This window comes from Malania oleifera, chromosome 9, assembly GCF_029873635.1.
Source record: "Malania oleifera isolate guangnan ecotype guangnan chromosome 9, ASM2987363v1, whole genome shotgun sequence".
NCBI classification, from domain to species: Eukaryota; Viridiplantae; Streptophyta; class Magnoliopsida; order Santalales; family Ximeniaceae; genus Malania; species Malania oleifera.
This window is the reverse complement of record NC_080425.1, coordinates 22,303,886-22,325,563: the sequence shown is the minus strand read 5'-3', so window position 1 is coordinate 22,325,563 and position 21,678 is coordinate 22,303,886. Positions and strand designations below refer to the sequence as shown.

At 35.8% G+C, this 21,678-nt stretch overlaps 1 protein-coding gene across 13 annotated transcripts in view; it reads right to left on the bottom strand.

Moving 5' to 3' along the window:
- Positions 1-462: 462 nt before the first annotated feature.
- The window catches only part of LOC131164050 (MADS-box protein JOINTLESS-like), a 187,408-nt gene continuing 166,192 nt past the window's right edge, over positions 463-21,678 (bottom strand). For 5 of the 13 annotated variants that reach the window (XM_058120984.1, XM_058120983.1, XM_058120981.1 and 2 more), the window contains exons 3-9: positions 2,885-2,963; positions 2,001-2,062; positions 1,817-1,916; positions 1,669-1,705; positions 1,173-1,231; positions 923-1,050; positions 463-720 (exon numbers count right to left, since the gene is read on the bottom strand). In XM_058120984.1, coding sequence (XP_057976967.1) covers positions 702-720; positions 923-1,050; positions 1,173-1,231; positions 1,669-1,705; positions 1,817-1,916; positions 2,001-2,062; positions 2,885-2,963 — 484 coding nt within the window. In that variant the 3' untranslated portion in view covers positions 463-701. Of the gene's footprint in view, positions 721-919; positions 1,051-1,172; positions 1,232-1,663; positions 1,706-1,816; positions 1,917-2,000; positions 2,063-2,884; positions 2,964-21,678 lie in introns of all 13 variants that reach the window. The other 8 variants (XM_058120988.1, XM_058120990.1, XM_058120989.1 and 5 more) reach the window with 3 other exon arrangements.

Here is a 21,678-nt window from a genome sequence, read left to right as displayed (position 1 = left end):
GCTGTTCTAGACAATACCAACCAATTGCCTGCACGTGTTTTTCATAGACTGGGACCATAAATCAAGGGTTTAATTGCCAATTGTTGAGTTTTGTGGCTACCTATGTGTCAACTATATTACAATGAAAATATAAAACACAGAAATGAAAACCAAAATGATACTGACCAGCCACTAAATTTGTTCATTGAAATGAAGTATAAGTAAATTCTCAACTTATTGCTCATCTTTAGTGGGTGAAGCACTTTTAAGTCTGTTTGGAATGATGGTTTTAAGGACTTCAGGACCTGTCCCTAGTGGCGAAAGGCCCAATAGTTGGGCGCTGAGTATGATATCTTGAGTTACGGCAAAGTGTCATTATATTGCTATGAGTATTTTGGGATTTCCACAAGAGGGTTTTTTATGTTTTTAGTCAAGGATTGAAGTCTTAGGAGAATTTTCATTAATAGTACAATAGAGATCACATTGTCTAATCATATCAGCTAGTGCGGTTTCCTCCTTTTTTTCACCCTTTTATTTTCTTTCAATTTACAGTGTGGACACATAATCCAATGTCTTAATCACAACCTAAACAAAATATGTTTTTACTGGAGCTGATAGAAAAAAACATGTTCAGTCCTAGTTTAGTTGATACAGATCATATATTTTGACAAAGGATGATTAGAAAGCTGGCCTAATAATTTCTCCTGTACTCCGTTTGAAATTCAGTCCGGGAAAGACAGGCTGCAGGATATAAATTAAAAGAATTAGGTAACCAGTACTCCTGCATAAGTGGGTTAGCATGATTTGGAATTTAAGAATCTAAAATTAAAGGTAAAGGACAATTTTGGTCACTTTTCTAACTTTGAGAGAGAACCATATATATATATATATATATATATTGATTAAGTTCAAAAAGATATGAGTATGATGAAGTAGGCACGACCTCAACTTGAGACAAGTGTCAGAGCTGTCGTGGTCTTGAAGAGGATCGGTTGAACTGCTGTTCATGATTAAGTCAGAGGACTGCCCTTGTTCAGGCACATATGTTCGGCCTATACACATATTTGCCATCTGAAAAAATGAAAAGATTTACCTGTCAATGAAGTTCAAAAAGAAGGAAAGCAAGAAAAAAAGATGAAGTGCAAAAGCATTTTAGCACAGGGAAGATGACGACAATCGAGACTCAATCTCACATGCATTTGCTCCTTCAGCTGCTCATTCTCTTCCATCAATTTGTCTCCCTGCAAGTTCACTAAATGAAATAGGGTAAATGACCGGAAAAAACCAACATCAAAGTGAAAGGGGAAATATATAAGTCAAAAGTTTATATTGAAAGGCTTTGTTCTTAAAAACAAATCCCCTGAGCTGTTGCCATGAAAACAAGATATAATATTAACCAATTAATTTGTTCTAAAAACACATGGATCATTCAAAAGTCTCCAGCAGCACATAATTAAAGATATAGTATTAACCAATTAATTTGGTCTAAAAGCATATGGATCATTCAAAAGTCTCCAACAGTGCATAATTAAAGATATAATATTAACCAATTAATTTGGTAAAAACATATGGATCATCCAAAAGTCTCCAACAGCACATAATTAAGAAGATATCATATTTGTACTATTTTTCTCATTCTGTGAAATGCTGATTAAAGTAAATAACTAGAAGGCTGAGTTTTGACCTTACTCTTGAGGAAACTTATCTCTTTCAGAATTCTCTCACCCTGAAAAACATAGGCAGTACCACATATACATAAATACATTATATATTGAATAGACGTACAACATAGACAAATAACTCATCATACCCGGAGAGATAACAAGTGGACACAAACCTTTGTCTCTATGACGCGCCTCAAACCTTGTTCAAGCAGTTTCTCTAGTTGCATTAACTCTTCTAAATTTAGTCCTTGAAGCTGTTCTCCCTTCATTTTCCTGTATAAGGTGTGGCAATGTCTCAAATATTAGAGATTTTGTAAATAAACATTATATACCTAAATCATGGTTATGGAGCGATACCTCAATTCCTGGGTCTTCTCTGCAACCTCTTTGCTCAACTTGGCATGGGTATTGTTCTCATACTAGAAGGAAATCATAATGTTTCCATTGGAAAGGTATTATCAGTTGTATACATATACATACCGACACACACATATATGTATGTATACACACACACACACACACATATTGTAATGATGAAACTATGATATGTGCTTGTTATATATGTGGATGCGCTAGAAGTGTGTGTTTGATGAGAAAAGTCAAGGAAAATAACTTCCATTCAAAATTTGAAATCAATGTCACTACTTTAAGTTAGTGAGGGAGGTATAACAGAAATTGTTTGCCTCTTTTCTAAATTCCAGGCTGAAAGCAAAATGTTCTCTGAATCATTTATTTTAGGAGAATTTTCACAATTGATGAAAGGTATAATACCCTTTTATGTGAAAACTCACAAGTTCCATACCAATGCTATCAGTTTTTAATTAAGAAAGTTTTTTCATGAGTCAATCAAACTTAATATAGTGGAGTAAAATAACAACCAAATATACACATGCATGTGCACACAACCCCCCCCACCCCCCCCCCCCCCCCCCAACATACATCAAGAAGCTGTTTTTATCATAATTGTACAGATGAATGTGAAGAAAGTTACCAGCCTACATTATGAGAACAATCACAGAGACTCAAAAAAAGAAAAAAAGTCACTCTTCTTTCCCCTTTTTTTTTTTTTCGGTTTTCGATCCAGGTCTCTCATTCTTTTACATTTTTCCAAGCACACATTAGAATACATCCCATTAAGTATAAATCAACTAGTTTTGGTCTTTCCCTTTTGAAAACATGAAGCCAGTTTGATTCAGATTCCTAATGTGCAGAATCACTAGAACAAACAGCATTTTAATCACCTGTAGCTCAAGAGATGGCTGATCTATTTTATCAAGGTTGTCTGAATGCATATGGTGCCTCTCAATCACCTGCTTCATACTTCAACAAAAAAGAAATTGCAAAAGTCACTAGTCGGGAAAATTAAAGCCAAACAAATGAATTTATATGGATGCATCTTTGGAAACAAACTTGATCACTGAGAAAAGGATTAATGCATAAATGAATTCATAACCCGTGACCAATTATATTAGATTTCAGCCACAACATTATTTCTATATATATAGTTTAAGGTTGATATGGTTGAAATCCTGTGTGTACAACTAAAAAAAATGGTCTTGTCTGCACCCTAGCATCCGATGCTTCATCTTTCACAAGGTAACATGGAAGGTTTATCTCACTTATTAGATGATTAGATCTAATTATGACCGGAGAAATCCTACTACTATTTTAACAAAATGAAAAAGCCCCTATTTGATGGAAGGCAGGATGAGAACCTTCTGAAATCATACTCAGCTTTGGATTACAAAAAATAATCCCCCAGCTATCATATCACAGGATTTCAACAATTTAAAGTAGACTTATCACCAAAAAAAAGTGCTTCCTCTTCCATGTAAATCTATTCTTATGCAGCTTAATTAATGGGGGTTTCATACTTCCCCAACAGCCATTTTTTCTCAGGACTGGAGATAAATAGGTGAAGAATCCTCCTCATCAGCATAAATGTCAGCAACATGCAACCCTCTCTAGCCATAATCTGCAAATATCAATACTCTTCAGAGTCCTCAGACTCTTAGGCGCCCCCTTCCCAGTCCAAAAACCACAAAGCTGCAGCCTTTGGACAGCAATCCTCAATGGGCTAGAAGGATTCTGGGCAGTTTTGATCATCAGCATAGGCAATGAAACAGTAATTTCTTTTGGCACGACGGAGGGGCAGATTCGATCCCCTTCGAAGAAGAATTTCCAAGGTTATTTAAACTCTTTCTATCACAGAGAGCAAAAGTGGCAGACATTTTCTAAAAAAAAGGGGCAAAAACAATCAAGCTCATTGGAATATATCCTTCTCTAGACGTCTTAGAGGCAGAGAATTTTCTTACAGCTTGAAATTTCCTAGACTAGATTTACTCCATTGTTCCTTCAATAAGAGAAAATTATGACAGGCTGATTTGGAAGGCTTCACGTACAACACATTTTCCCTTCCAAGCCAATCTAATCTTCCATTTTACCCTCAGTATCTTCCTTCATGCGGATAGCAACTTCAAACAAAATTCTTACCATTGAAATTTTAGAGAAAAAAAGCGGGTGGAGCATACCAAAAAGGTGACTCATTTGTAAACAAGATTAGGGAAATGCATCACACCTTCTCCTCCACTGAGTTCTGGTCATATTTTAAAAAAATAACTCAATTTTTAACTGGCTTCATCTTCCTCCATGAAAGATCTGTTGTGCCGAGCACCCCACTTGTGCCAAACACCAATATTACAACTAATGCTATTGAATATATAAAAAACTAAAGCAATAGAGAAACTAATAATAAAAGACAGTAATAAATAATTAGACAAGAATTTACGAGATTCAGTATAAAATTACCTACGTTCTTGGGCACTGACAATCGATCCACTACTTCTATATATATTCAATAGCATTAGTTGTAGTATTGGTGCTTGGCACAAGTGGGGTGCCGGGCACAACAAGATCAACTCTTGAACTGGTACATGAATGAATTAACAAGAAACAGATGACTTATGGAATATAATCCTAGCTGCAATTTACTGGGAGCTGTAGAAAGAAAAACAGCCACTTTTTTTTTTCACAATGAAGAAGCAAGCTTGGCCAAAATCCAAATTTTAGTTTTCAAGAATTTCCTCTCTTGGTCTAGACTAATTGAAGATTTCAAAGCTCTCTCACCATCTTAACTTTCTACTTTACCTTTCCTGTCTATTTAACCTCTCTTCCCTGCTGTGCATTTAAGCATTTACATCTGCTGGTATGCTTCAACATAAACATTGAATTTTAAATTTCCAAAAAAAAAAAAAGAAGAAGAAATCCTCAAGTGAACATTATGAATTGCAATTAATTTGGCTAAGACTTGACTCAATAATGATGAAGGCATTAATTGAAAGCATGCACTTTGGATATTCTGATTTAAGATTAATTGAACCAGTCATTAAGATATGCAAAATTTGGAAAATAAAGGACCAAATGCAATTTTTTTATGTGTTGTCAATCTTGTTGAATTTAAGATAGCATGTGAGACTTCTAAAATATTATGAGACATTTTAAACCTGTATAGTGTGTACATAAATAATAGCTCCTAGTCAACCTCAAGAAAAAAAAAACCGAAAATGCATTAAGATCTTTGGATATTGAAACTGTAGTCTGATAGGAAGTGAACTCTAGACAAGTAAGTGTCAGGATGGCTAAGTGTCTTTGTCTGCTAGGAATTAATAAGGATGGTAGGAAAAAATCTATTAAGAAACTGCAAGAACCTCTAGATTTGATAAGGAAAACTTAGTTCCAGAAAAGAGCATATATATTAAACATAGTGTTACAATTATCATCGTAAGGGGTATACATGGCTTTGGATTGTCATTGCAAGAAAAAAAAAAATTGAAGACTAAAGGAGAAGTCATGAATGTCACTTGGAGTAACAGTGAGATAGAATCACAAAGTTCAGATACATCTTCTTTTAGTTACGAGACCAAGAATAACACAATATTCAATGTATTGGCCACTAAGTCTAGTCTCATCCGTACATAGTGTCTAGCCAACTTTGAAAGGCCAAATAAAGTGACGATGAGAATGGAACTTTCAGCCACTAAGTCTAGACAGATTAACAAAGAGATTCCTATGCTTAAGAAAGCTGGAAAAAAGTTCTCCCAACTCTGGAGTAGAGATTGTGCGAGTGAAACAAGATTTAGCATATAAAATCATAACGTGACCATAACAATTGTTTCTCAGTTTAAAAAGGAGAACTCTGAATTTATTGGTTGAATTAGGCTTCTACAATATGAGCATTTCAATTACACAAAACAGAAAGGGGTTTGTGGGATAATGGTTAAGCTGTTATGACTGGAGGAGCCCTTGGGTGGGCTTGACAAGTGGAATTCTCAACATAAGCAACTAGAGAAAGACCATTATTATGATCCTTTTAAGGAACTTTCTTAGAGTGGAGAGATGTTATGAGAAAATTTGGAGAAAGGGAAAATTTATGAGAGGAAAGAGAGGGCTACAGCATGTCAATGAAAATTCTGCATCACCATTAGTGATGCTAAGTTTGTAAAGGACAGGGAGTTTTCTTCACAGGGATATTCTTTGCCTAGTATAGACTTTCCACTAACTTAACCCATTTGCACTTCTTTTAATACAAAGTGTCTTTTTTGTTCTTTTTTTTAAGGAATAAATGCTTCCAAACTAACTCAAACTTCTTGAAGCTTGAACAACGAAATGTCAGATCTATATTTATAGATTGCAGAAAAATCCAAACTCAGCTCTCCTCCCACCAGAAAGAAGAGAAAATCTAAGAGTTTCGGAATTTCCTTGACATCCAAATTCCTGTTCTTACAAACTGTGGAGGGGAATGTTATTATATTTTCATAATCTATGGCATGCCCATGACCAAGCAACCTGCCTTAGAACCTTTCTGACTAGTTGCCCAAGCTAAAAATTTTCACACTGGTATGTGTTTTTATTTTTATTTTCTTGGCTAAAAACAACAAAACAAAAGAAGCTACAATGTAGAGAGGGCCTTATCTGAGCCCACTGTCGACACCACCAAAAGGAAAAGATAAGAAGATTGAAAGGAAACCTGACCTTGCACCTTCTTAATAGCCACTGGGGATGGCGAGCATCTTAGTTAGACCCCATGGAGTTAAAGAAAATTGCAATTGTTGAAGACACTGTAGTGCACCCACTTAGATTAGTGGGTATGGGTTGTGGGCATTATGAATGGTGTTAGAGCAATCAAGGGATACTTTTACTTGCTATTACCCACATGAAGAGTGTGAAGAGCTATGCGATAAAGCAGAATGGATCGGTGAGACTTACCCTGTGATGTGATGCCACAATAATGCCATGAATTTGATTGGGGCCGATTGTGATAACCCAAATTTCCAATGCCACAGTAGTGGAGGGAAGATTCAAGTGGTTTATAAGCTTGAGCAAGCCTACTACTAAACAATCTCACTTAAAAATTTTGCTCCCTTGGGCTATTGGATTTGAGATTGGTTCGAAAATCTTGATAAGTATAGATTCACAATAAGGATTTGAAGAGTTTAGTTGAATACACAATCCCCCGATCCCATAGGTATCCTTATACATGCACATAAGTTTATTAGTGTTTTAGGCATTGTATTGGGCAAAATAATGAATCTGAGGGATGGTTATGAATGTGGAATAGGAATGAATTGTGTTCCTTGGAATGGCACGTTGAGAATGATCTTGAGTGGAGCTAACCACGAAACCTGAATTTTTAAGAAAATCCAAGGGGTGTGAGGATGAGAACCTAGTTAGAGGGGAATGGAATTTTATGCCTTAAAATGGCAATATGAAAACAGAAGCACCCAAAATATTCCAACAAAATTCATCCAAATGCAAAATAGGACTGAACATTTCATTCCCAGTGAATAGGGAATAGATAGATTGGGATTCCTAATCCAACTCATTCCCATTTCCAAAACCAGATGAAGCTGTGGATGACTATGCTTTTTACATGCAAAACTAATGTTGCCATTTTATGTTTGTTATTTCCTTGACTTCATGAGTAAGTTCATTCTTTCTTCTTCTTACTTTTATCTTTTTGAAGTAGGCTATTTAATTTCTATTTACCTTTGAATGCTTATGCACTGGCAGTTATGCATTTTAAATTCTATTTCATTGCTAAACATAAAAGGAGGTGTAAAGTTGATTGAGATGTTCCCTAATTAGTTTTTGTGCATTGATGCTTTCCTGTTTAGGACCAAAGTTATGAGCAGTTTAATGATTCCTTTTGAATTTTAAAGGCAACTGATGCAATATTAATTGTTAGTTATCATCTAAATAGAACAAAAAGCAGAGTCAGAAAAAGTCTTTCTGGAACTTACAAAGGCTGACTTTCAAATGACTTTAAATTGTCAATAAGCTAATTTGACAATGAGCATTCCTCAAATATTTTTGTATGACAATAGACTAAGGGATTTAAGTGAGTTATACTTACAATATTTGTATTTCACTGTTTGCTTCAAGCCCTTTAAATTTATTTTTATAATAATATTTTTAACAGAGTTTAGTAAATTGGGGAAGCTAGCACGGCAATACGTCTTCCTCTTTGTTTATGATATATCTTATGTAAATCACCATGACCATGACACCCTTACTAATGCACGCTAACTAACATACATTAATAACAAAAAACAACCCCTAACACTTCCCCTCAAGTTAAGGCATATATGTGACATTCTCCTAGCCTGTTACAAAAGAGTCTAATGCACACACAATCAGCTAGAATCTGGTCCTCTCATGGAAAAACAGGATTGGAAGCAATATGACTAGAATCTTGATTATCATACATCAACTCAATAGACTAGGAATATCCAAACCAAGTCCTTCTAACTTGTTCTTCAGCCAAGCCATTTCAAATGCAGTATAAGTCATGGCCATAAACTCAGACTTGAATTAACATCAACAAACACACAATAGCTATATGTGGATTTTTTGTCAATTGATGACCAACCCAATCTGCATGTCTATCCCTAAACAAAAGTGTGACCCTGATATGGATAGAAAAGAGTTGACCAGGGCACACCTTTGAGGTATTGCAAGATACAAATAGAGTCCCAATGACTTGTTGAGTCAAAGAACTGGCTAGCAACATTACTGAAAAAGATATGTTTGGTTGGCTGACTATGAAGTAGTGTAACTTCCCATCAAGCCTCAGATATCATCCAAGATCAACCTAAAAGTCCCCCATTTTGTAGTAATTTGCTATGAGGATCCATGGGTGTATTCACACGTTTGGATACCAACAACCTAATCTAGTCCTAAAGGTCTAGCACAAATACATAAGCTATAGATGCTTCTATTCCCAAGAGAATTTCAATGGTCTCAAATCTTTAGTGTAAAACTTTCTTTGTGGAAAATGTATGAGGTGGTGCTACATGCCCTTATTATTTGTCATGAGTAATAACAATATCATCCATGCAAACAAAAAGCAAAATCCTACCGATAGCACAATAGCAGTATGATGGTAGAATATAGAGTGATCTACACATCTCCAAAGGCCGACCAAACTCAAGCTTCATTGCTCTTAACCTACCAAACCATGCTATAGGAGATTGCTTCAGATCATATAAGAAGTTTTTAGATGGACACACCAATATTAATTTGCCCTAAGAAACAATCCCAAGTGGTTCCCTTATATAGACCTACTCTTGATGATCACCATGTGGAAGGCATTCTTTACTTCCAACTGATGCAAAAATGAAAGGTGGTGGCTCTAATTAATTTAAGTTTGTGACTATGGAGAATGTGTCCGAGTAGTCAAACCATAAACTTTAGTATATGCTTTGGCAATAAGTTAGACCTTTAGGAGAGCCACAAAACCATCAAGATTGACCTTCATAGTTATGCGTAGTGACAACCAACTCAACTTACTAGCAAGAAGTGGTACAAACTCTTAAGTACCATTTTATTGTAAAGTACACATCTTTTCATCATTTGCATTTCTCCACTCAAAATGGGATGGGAAGGGAAATAAATGAAGAAGTAAAACAATAATATAAGAGTCATAAAAAATCATAACAAAGTTAAAGATCAAATGCTAGGGTGCGTTTACCTTTGAATAGCATAAGGGGGTCAATATCATGGGAGATGGAATTATCAAACAAGGAAAAAAAGGGTGCAACAGTAGGATCTAGAAGGATCTCTCCTTCCTTGAGTCTCCGTCATGCGTGTACCTACAATTTGGATGATCCAAGTGGTGGGCATGACTCAATCAAGGTAAAGACTTAAGAGGATAGTAGGTAAAAATAATAGGCCCAAAAAGGAAGATTACACAAAGGAAAGACTATCAAGATTGAAAAACTCAAGGAGTTAGAGTAGACTAAGATCAACAATGACAAGGAAATGACACAAAGTAGGACTTGCAATAATACCCATTTTTGAGAAATAGAGTATCCTAGAAAATAAATGTAATAGCACCGGCCAATTTACTAGTGGATACAGGAAAAAAACCCAAATACATAAGAAGACAGTATAAACTATAGAGCATCAAGGAAAAGAACATAACGAAGTAGTTTACCACAAAGAAGATGTCATTCTGTTGATAAGGGAGCAAACAATAAGTATGTAATCAAACCAAAACACACAAATGACTTTAGTTTGATAAAATAAAGTATGAGTAACTTCAAGATATGTAGGACATTAGTTTGATAAAATAAAGTAAGAGTAACTTCAAGATATGTTTGAATTTCCCCTCAAGGACTCCATTTTGTTGTGGAGTGGCCACAAGATGAATGTAGGTAATGAATAGGATGGTAAAAGTACTCCATATCAAAACAAAGTATTCTGATAGATAAATTGAGTATTTATTTTGGAACCAAAAACATAAAATATCTCAAAGCAATCCTTTATTAAATAAATCCAAGTTATCCTTGAGTATTCATCGCAAATGTAACAAAATATCTGAAACCCGAATTTAACATGACCCAACTAGAAACCAAACATTAAGATGTATATAACATAAAAGGGCTAATATCTCATTATTAACTTAGAAAGCGAATGGGGCAAGATGATGTGTTCCTAATTGACAAAATTTACATCCCAAACTAGACATAGAAATCAAATTCAAAACCAACTATTTTTTAACCTATCCAAGGAAGGATGACTAAGATGATAATGGATTTGAAGCAGTGTGGTAGAAGCAATGCAAGCATGATGTAATTCTAATCTTTATGTGATTTTCTCTTTATATCAAGTGATGTTGTTTATGAGTACTAGGGATATTCTTGTCATTTTAAAATTTTAGATTTTTTTGTCAAGTTAGCTTTTGGGGTCATTTTGTCATATTGAAGGGCATTTTTGAGATTGGAGTTATGCTTGGTGGGACTTTAGTAGCTGAGTGGTTCTTAGAAGGGGTTATGTGCAAAATTGGAGTTCTTCGGGTTGCTATAATAGAAGCCTTGGGCCACATTTTTTGGACATTTTTGGCTTTATCGCTGAGAAGATTTCTCAGAAAGCATAGTAGCTCTAGACCAGCTAGGGTAATGAAGATTTGGATGTTTGGGTTTTAAGGATTCGACCCTGATGCCTATCAATCCTTTCATCGCTACTAAAGATGCAAGAGGCTATTAGAAGGCTACTATTATTGTTAAGTATTTGGTCTAAAACATGCCAAAAATAGGTAGCTCTTTAGATACAGTGTGGAATTAAGGTGTTTGCACCTATAATTTAATACGGGTTGATTTGGACTTGAATTGATATCTCTTGATTTTTTTTTTCTTAGTTCTCTGTATTTTATCATCTCATATTGAGCATGATGTAAGGATAAATTTGTTGTTGTGCCTAGAAATTTCTTATTTGCTGGATCGAAATTCACGGTAGTAATCATTTTATTATGTTGATGATTTAGTTATTGTTTGAGTCAAATACGGTTGCTAAAATAATATTATGAAATCTTACTCTTTATTTGTGAATTTTTATTCTCTTCCTACACTTATTTGAATCAAATTGGTGCCAAAGCAAGTTTGATCTTGTGGTTACATGTCAACAAGAGATGGAACAGGAAATAAGGACCATATAGGCAGATAAATGATTGTTGATATGCTTGGAGAACTGTAAGAACAAGTTCAACAAGTTACTCACACAAGTTGTGAGTAATTAAGACTACCGAAATGATGGTGATAATGAATATGATCATATTAGAGGAGTAAAAAATGAAATCAATAAGCAATTTGATGCTAAATTGAGAAGACTGCATTGTATGTGCTCTACAAAATTTTGAAATTCGTTGTCTATAAGGAAGCCAAAGAATTCTTGTGTTGGTTTGATAGCATTGAGAGTTATTTTGAATGAAAAGATGTTTTGGAAGGAGGAAAGTGAAGCTTATGGGAGCGAAGCTTGAGAGACCTGCTCCTACTTGGTGGAAACATTATAAAAATGATTGTGAGAACATGGATGTAAGGGAAACTTGAAAGATGGGACAAGATGCAAAAGAAGCTAAAGGATGAATTCATGCCTTGGGATTATAAACATACCTGATACCAAAGTGTTCAAAACTTAGGGCAGCGTAAGAAGTTAGTGAAAGCATATATACAAGAGTAATAGGATTTCACCCAAATAGAAATTCAAGGGATTAATCACAATGTTAATGGTCTCAAAATGAGCATACAAGACCAAGTAAGGTTGAAACAACCATATAAGTTGAATGTTGCCTCTATGCTTGCACTAAAAGTTGAGTCACAACTTGCACATAACATATCTAAGAAGCTTGGGATGAATCACAACACTGGTGCATCAACTAGTAAGGTGGGTGCCACTACTAGAGACCATTGGCTAGCCCCTACACGTTCTAACCAACCATCCACCAACAATAATGGTAAAGAAGCCCAAGTACATCCCTAGGGGAAAATAGTGGTGAAATTCTATAGATGCCCGTGAGTTTGGGCACAAGTCCAATGAGTTTCCAAAGAGGCTAAAGGTAGAGTTAATCTTGTTGAGGATCAAAAGTCTGATTGTGAGGATATTTTTAAAATTCTTGAGAACCAAAAGTAGCAATTAGAAGATGAAAATGATGGGGAAGAAGAAGGGATTGAGTGTGATGCCCTCAATAAGCTTTAGTCATTCAAAGGTCATTAGTTCATCCTATGCCCAACAACTATTGGCTATATAAAAATATCTTTTGATCTAGAATTATACATATTGAAAAGCTTTGCAACTTGATAGTTTGTAGCAAGAGTGATAAGAACTTGGTTTATCAAAAGATGGTAGAAAAGTTGGAATTGAAAATTCAAAAACATCCATAACCATATTATATTATGTTCTTCAACAAAGGGAATAAGGCAATCGAATCTTAAAGATGCCTTGCAAATTTCTCAATCAACTCTTTTATTGCATGTGGTTTCCATGAATGCATGTGGAATTCTTGGTGGACAGCCTTGGGAATATGATCGAGGCACAATATCCGATGGCAGCAAGAATATTTATCCATATTTTATAAAACATGGTGAGAAAAATAAGAATCTTGTGTTGAAACTGATGAAGGATGATGATGTTCAAAGATAAGAAAATGGTTGTTCAGTTGCTCTCTTAAGTAAAAAGGATTTTGTTGAAGAAATTAAGGATAGTAAGATGTAAATGGAGTTCCCAAATGACATCAAGGTTATTCTTGATAAGTTCAGAGTGTGATGCCAGATTATTTTCCTCACAAACTCCCCATATGAGGAATATAGAACTTCAAATTGATCTTTTGCCAAGATCTACACTACCTAATTTTCCCTACAATTGAATGAGCACAAAGGAGCATAAAGAGTTTTAGAAGCAGGATAGGAGATTCTTAGAGAAAGATTTATGGAGAGATTTTAAGTCCTTATATGTACTAGCTTTACTCACTCCTAAAAAAGGGTGGAACTTGGAGAATGTATGTGGATAGCAGGCAATCAACAAAATCACCATTAAATACAGGTTTTCTATTCTAATATTGGATGATATGCTTAACATGACAGCTAGGTGAGGTTTCCAAAATTGACTTGAAGTGCTCATTGAGTGGCTGGTCATGCCCTTTGAGTCGTCCAGTGCACTTGGTACCTCCATGAGATTTATGAATTAGGTGATAAGACCTTTAATTGGGAAGTCTGTTATTTTCTATTTTTTGATGATATTTTGGTGTATACAGACAAAGTCATATTAGGTTACATTTAGTTCACGGAATGCCTATTCCTAGGAATAAATTAGTTTAGCTAGTTAGTTACAATTGGTTGTACAAGAAATTATGTTGTTACTAAAACCAAATAATAATGTAAAGCATTTTATGAATCCATAATAAGAAATAAACAAGGAATAACTATTTCCAAATTTCACCATAGGGATGTATGTTCCTTTCTTATTATATGTTGAATGAAATAACTAGGAATATACAAGGAATAAATATTCCCTTGATTTCCAAAATTAAAATATATTCCACCTTATTCCAACAAATAACTATTTCGCCAAACTAAACGAGTCTTTAGTCAATAAAGAGCTATTTTATAGCTCTTGGAGGCAAAATCAACTTTATGCTTACATAATCCACTTGGACTTATTGGGTTTCATTGTCTTAGAAAAGGGAATAGAAGTTAATCCATTGAAGATCGAAGCTTTAACCAGCTGGCCTACTCCAAGTACAATTATGAAGATTAGAAGGTTTCATGGTTTGGCTACATTTTACGGGATATTTATGAGGAATTTCATCACTATAGTTACTCTCATCGCAGTGTCTCAAAGAAGGGAATTTTCAGTTGGACTTCAATGGCAAAAGGGAGCATTAAGGAGATAAAGAAGATGATGACTCGAACACTAATTTTGGTTTTGCATATTTCGATAAGCTCTTGGAAGTTGATTGTGATGCATCAAAGATTGAAATCAGGGCTGCCTTGGATCAATAAGGAAGACTAGTTCCTTATTTTAGCAAGAAACTCAACAAACCTTTGAAAAATTGCTCTATTTATGAATTGAGGTTTTATACTATAGTTCAAGCATTGAAATTCTAGTGAAATTACCTCATTCAAAGGGAATGCATTTTGAATTTGAGCATAAAGCCTTGATATATCTCAATTCTCAAAAGAAGCTAATTCAAAGGCATGCTAAGTGAGTGGCATTCTTGTAGGAGAGCACTTTCTCATTGAGACATAAGCTTGGTTTGCAAAATAAAGTGGTAAGTGTATTGAGTAGAAGCAATATTTGCTGAAAACTATGTCTACTAGTGTTGTTGGGAGGGAGCTGACCAAGGAACAATACAAAGAAGGCCTTTATTTTTTTTGAGCTTCTTTAGAAATTACTAGCTAGGAATCATGATGTGAGTGCATAATTTTTTGTGAAAGATGGGTATTTTTTCAAGGGTAATAAGCTCTGCATTCCCGAAGGTTAGTTAAGGGAATAATTGATATTTGAACTACATGGGGGAGGTTTAGGAGGTCATTTTGATGAGGATAATACACTAAATTTAGAGGCTGAAAGGTATTTTTGGCCTTCCACACAACAAGATGTTTATAAGTATTTTGATTGGTGTTGCATTTGCCATGTTTTAGAAGAGCAGCAACAGAATATAGGTTGTTACCCTCCTTTACCAATACATGTAACATCATGGCTTGATGTTAGCATGGATTTTGTGCCATGGTGATCAGGGCATTGACTCCGTCTTTGTAGTCATTGACTGGTTTTCAAAGATGCTCACTTCATCATATGCAAGATGACATTGGATGCAACACATGTGGAAAATATTTTCTTTTAAAAAGTGGTTATTTTACAAGGGGTGTGAAAGACTATCACATTAGATCGAGACCAAAAGTTCTTATATATTTTTTGAAGACTTTAAAGAAGTTATTGACTGCAAAATTGTAGTACAATAGTGCCTATCACCAACATACAAACAAATAGAAGTGGTGAATGGAAGTTTGGGGAAATTATTGTGGTGCCTTACAAAAAGGACAACATTTGAAAGTAGGATTGTCATTACCGCAAGCTGAGTTTTCTTATAACAACATTATTAACAAATATAGGAGTCAAAGTCCTTTTTAGTTGGTGTAAGGAAGAAACCTGAATCAGGTTATTGACCTTGTGGATGCCTATAACCGACCTAGACCTAGTGATCATGCTATTTTTAAAACAAGTTCAATAATTAGTCTAAAGGAGGCTTAAAAGTGTGAACCAACTCGACAAGGCATCAACTAATCAACATAGGTGGTTCAAGGAGTACATGGTGGATAATTGAGTGATGGCTTTCTTTCAAAAGGGGTGATTTCCTTAGAAAGTCCAAATATTGGGTTATGCAAAGTTTTTCATAAGTGTGATGAAAATGCATATTGAATTGAGGCCCCTTAATGCTCGAATATATCACCAATCTTATTGTAGCTTTGTGCCAATTCCATGATGATTTGAATATTGATTCATAAAGTGTCAAGTGCAAGAACTCAACTAAAATCACTCATAGCAAGGCAAAAAATATTGAGGATATTGAGAATTCCACTTGTGAAGTTCGACTCACATTGAAAAAAGTGAGTATTTGTTGGGTGCTTATATACATGGTGTAGCCCAAGACCCAATAGGCTTAAACTTTTGGGTCAAGTTGGTGCTCACCCATGTGTATCAAGCACACCTTTGGACTCCTTCGGTTTTAACAAGTGGTATCAGAGCCGACGGTTCATAACGCTGGGTGTGGGATTGCGTGACTGAGGCTAAGAAAGATCCTCTAAGCTGCTAGGATGGATCCAAATTGGGTCAAGATGTGGGAGGTAGGATTGGTTTGGAGGCGCCATTTGGAATACATTCCGAGACACGTAAGACGGCCCACTTAAGCAAACTGTTGGAGAATTTGTCCTATAAGGGAGAAGATGGCTTCTGTTTAAAGGGAAGCAGTTGGAACTCACATGCGGTGGAGCTTCCGTTCAAGGGGGAGCAGTTAAAACTCACAAGTGAGGGGGACATTGTTGAGAATTCCACTTGTGAAGTTTTTCCCACATTGAAAAAAGTGAGTATTTGATGGGTGCTTATATACATGGTGTAGCCCAAGACCCAATAGGCTTAAACTTTTGGGTCAAGTTGGTGTTCACCTATGTGTATCAAGCACACCTTTGGACTACACCAGTTTTAACAGATGACATCATACATGTGTGAACAATGAATACTAGGGTTGAAATTTATTTTAGATTCTTGGGAAAATGGGCTGCATACTTGATTATGGAAATTCATGGATTAGGTGGAAATTCTGAGGTAGTTGGGTTTTACCTGATTGTCCCCTAAATTAGTAGTGGACCCATTGGCAAAGGTAAAATAAGGTAAGTTTCAGAATATTAGGGTGTGGAAAGAAATTGATTGTAGCTTTCATATGGTTGGAGGTAGCATAATCTATAAACTAAGGACTAGTGGAAAGATACTGGATGAGAAACAGGTTATAAGGCTATCTCAAGACGCTTAATTATCACGATGCCTAATACTATTGGAACTTTGAATGCTCTTCCTTAAATGTAGATATAGTATTCTACTTCCTAATAACCAAACAAGTAGCGGTGGAATCCATGGTGATTGCATTAGCAATGCATGGGGGCCTATCATAAAAATCCCAACATTACTTAATGAATGACACCCAAAATAAAATGGGTACACTTGCACGGGTACCTTTACCATGTCTAGGATTACATGAACCACCCAAGGAGTCTTAGCTGCTGTGCTATTGTGCCGAATGTACCTTATGTTACAAATGTGGACTTATCAAAATAAAAAAATTGGAATAGCTAAACTATGATCTAAGGATTGCATATAGGAAGAAGCACAAATGCATAAGAGTAAACATAAACAAAGAAGACACTCTGTAGTATTGAGAATTTGAGAATGGTCCAAACTCAAGTTTCCCTTTGCTTTTGTATCTAACCTACATCTTGTCATGTGTTGCACAATATTGAATTCCTCATGGATACAATTCATCTTATTGAGGAACTTAGTGACACTATTATCTTCGTATTATGTCCAAAACATTTTAGGGAAATATCATTCGTACTATTTAGATTACAATAATATTGAAGTTTAACATAGTCCTAAATCTCCTTACACACATCAATATGTGTCCACATTTGTGCAATCTTGGATTCCATTAAGTTCCACAATAGTTAAAAAATCAATAAATCTTCTTGAATGCATACTTTCTTATCTCTGTCATCACTAAGTCTAGACTGAAAAAATAGATGCTTGAACTTTTTAAATAGGTTTTGATAGTCATACACCACTACAAATAATTATTCCATTCAATTTTTTGGTTGTCGTTTCTCATAATAGTAAGGGAATCAAACTTTGTGGATTCGGGGACTCTATCCCAACAAACACAAATAAGATCAATGAACAACATAAAAAATCATTTAAGTAGATTGGCTCAAAAACACAATGACATAGCAACTGCTTTAGAACCCAACGACATTAGTTACCACTGTGGAGGTAGACAAGCATTTTAACAAGGAGAAAATAGATGAGGGAGTAATTTGTCTGCCATATATCTCGACAACTGAGCAAATAGTATACATACTGACAAAGGGATTGCCGAAGAAATAGTTTGAGAACTTCATTAGCAAGCTGGACATAAAAGATATATTCAAGCCAGCTTAAGTGGGAGTGCTGGGAAAGTTTCAAATCTATTTAGTCAACTTTCCTATTTTTCTAAGTGAATATCGATTGTAAATGTGTGAATATCCTAGAATATTTAGTTTCCTTAGAAGTTAGCACCTTTGGTTCTTTCCTTCTTGGTTCTTTCCTTCTATTCTTCTGCTGTACATCTATTTATACAGACATGTACCTATGTTACGATTAATGAGAATTATTTCCACAAGAAGCTATCTCATTTTAGAGTTAACTACCTATTCCCAAAAATTATGATTACAGATTCGATATTTAACTACCTAATTTCTTGATATTTATTTAGAGCTAGATGACCGTAATTATTAATTTTATAATAGTCTAACTTACCCCTTTTTAATGCTGATATTTTTTCTGATAGTCCTACTCTCAAAGATTGACCATAAGAGTCAAGACCATACAATATAAATAGACCAAATTAGGATGAGCCTTTCATATCATACTGCTCATGATTTTCCCTTTAAAATTTATTTAAGGCTTATTTTTGTAACCAATGAGTGTAGCAATTGACATGATAGTATCCTTTTTCAAGTCATCACTATTGAAGATTCTAGAAGTTTTTACTTTCCAAGTTGGTATACTTCCGTATATAGATTGATTGTAAATATGTTTCCTAGATTAGAGATATGCTCTAATGGCTAAGAGATTTGTAGTCCTAAACCTTAGCATTCCAATTATGTATAGTGGCTATTTATTCCCACAATATTGTAAAGTAAAGCAAAAATGAATAATACCAAGTTTTGACTTGGTATCAAAGCATCCTAAAAACCTCCATCAAAACATAAGCCTCCTATACTACTCTGAAATCATCGCAGAAAACAATTACCACCGTATGGCTCCCGAATCCTCTACTCTTGAACCATCAACCCCAGTAATCCATATCCAATCTGAAAATTCTGGCTTCCATGCCGGAGTTGTCCTCACCGAAGTTAACTATGATGTATGGTCCCAAATATTAGAGATGCGAATTACAAGACGTGGGAAGCTCAAATATATTATGGGTAAAACCGATCCACCAAAGGAAATTGACGCTACATATGCAAAGTTGTATGCAGAGAATCAAAAGGTCAAGGGTTGGTGGCTGACCTCCATGTCGCCGGAGATAATGAAGTGTTATCTTTGACTACGTACCGCAAGGGAAATCTAGAGTGCTCTTGCCAAAACATTCTATGATGGATTGGATGAGACACAACTCTTCGCACTAAATTAATGTGCCTTCACCACCAAACAAGCTGGTCAATCTCTATCAACTTATTGCAGTGAGCTTGTCGAAATTTTCCAAGAACTAGATTATCATGATAAAGTTATCATGAAGGATCCTGATGATATTATCACCTATAAGAAATATGTTGCACGGTTGAGGGTGCACATCTTTCTTAGTGGCTTGGATGCAAAATTCAAATAGATTAAAGGTGAGGTTCTTCAGAAGGACCCCTCGATGGACCTCGACGACACCTATGCCTATGTCCGTTGAGATGTTGTATGCCAAGCTACCTTAAATGCTGAACTTGATAATCCTGAGTCTTCCGCTCTAGTGGCTCGACGCATTAAGCCTCAGCCTCAACAATCCCCTAAAAAGACTTATTCTGACTAGTTATGAGATAGGTGGTGCCAAACTCGAGCGTTTGTGCACTCACTGTGGTGAGACAGGCCATACAAAGGCATCCAACAAAGGCACCACACAAGCGCAATTTGAAGCCAAATCGCGAAGCCTCTGTTGTCGTGACCAAACCTTCCAATGATGTGTTAGAAGCTTCCTCTTTGATTGCTACTTTAAGTAACATTGGTAAGCCTTTCCATACTTTTGCATTAGATAGTATCAGTAGTACATGGATAATTGATTCTGGTGCTACGGATCACATGACCTTTGATAGTCAGCATGTTCAGTCTATGAACAATCCACCATACATATAGTCTCTACTGCCAATGGCAATCCCTCACCTATGATTGGAGAATGTTCAATTCCTCTTTCACATAATTTGAATCTTGATTATGTTTTAGTTGTACCTTCCCTCAACCATAATTTATTGTTTTTCGCTTAAATAATCAGTGCGTTGTATTGTGTTGTGATTTTCTGGCCTAACCTTTGTGTTTTTAAGGACATTCGAACTTGGAAGATGATTGGTTGTGGTACTAGAAGGGGGAAGCTATACTATCTGGATTTGAAACCTACTGGCTCACATCATTTGGCTCAAGCTCTTTCAGCGGATCAGATGCACAAGTCCTCCAAAATTTGGTTGTGGCACAGGTGCTTGGATTATGTGTCTTTTGGATATTTAAAAAAATTGTTCCCAAAGTAGTTTTCTCAGTTAAATACTTCAAATTTCAAATGTGATATATGTGAACTTGCAAAAATTCACCGTGTATCGTTCCCATTGAGCATGAATAAAAGTCCTGTATCTTTTATGTTGATCCACTCTGATGCGTGGGGGCCAGAGAAAAACCCTTCCTTGAATGGTTCTCGTTGGCTTGTCTCATTTATTGATGATCACACTCATATGAATGGAGTTTGCTTGATGAAATCAAAGAATGAGGTTAGCTCCTTGTTTCAGAAATTTCATAATATGATCGCCACTTAATACCAATCTCATATACAAGTTCTTTGAACTAATAAGGGTGGAGAATATGTTAATCAAGACCTAAAGAAGTACTTACAGGAACATGGTATATCTCACCAGACGACTTGCCCTTCTTCCCCTCAGCAAAATGGGTTTGTGGAGCACAAGAATCGCCATCTACATGAAGTTGTACAAGCCTCTTTGTTTGGAGCTCACATGCCCACCAATTATCGGTGGTGAAGCGCTCAGTGTTGTAGCTAAGCTCATTAACCGTGTAGCCTCCAGCTCGCTAAATTTTCACACTCCCTTTGAAGTCCTTCATTTGACTGTAAGTGCTCCTACTGCTCCGAATTTATCACCTAGAATTTTCAGGTGAGTGGCATTTGTGCATCTTCCTAAGTTGTTGCGTGATAACTGGAACCACAAGCCCTATGATGTGTCTTTGTTGGCTATGCCTCACTTCAGAAAGGCTACCATTGCTATTCACGAGTCTTTAATTCAGGGGGAGAGACGAAATAAATTGCAGACTCTAAATCTAAATCCTTCTTTGGACCATCCAGCTACAAGTGGTGAATTTTTGGATAAAAGTGGTGAGTGTTCAGAGGAGGCAACCGGGCTACATGAGCAACCTGTTCTTGACCAACCGGATGTTCATTTGAAGAAGGAAAATAATTAAAATCAGATGGAAGCTACTCACCAATTGGACAAAATGAATTGTAGACTCTAAATCTAAATCCTTCTTTGGACCATCCAGATACAAGTGGTGAATTTTTGGATAAAAGTGGTGAGTGCTCAGAGGAGGCAACCAGGCTGCATGAGCAACCTGTTCTTGACCAACCGGATGTTCATTTGAAGAAGGAAAATAATTAAAATCAAATGGAAGCGACTCACCAACCGGACGTTCGTTTGAA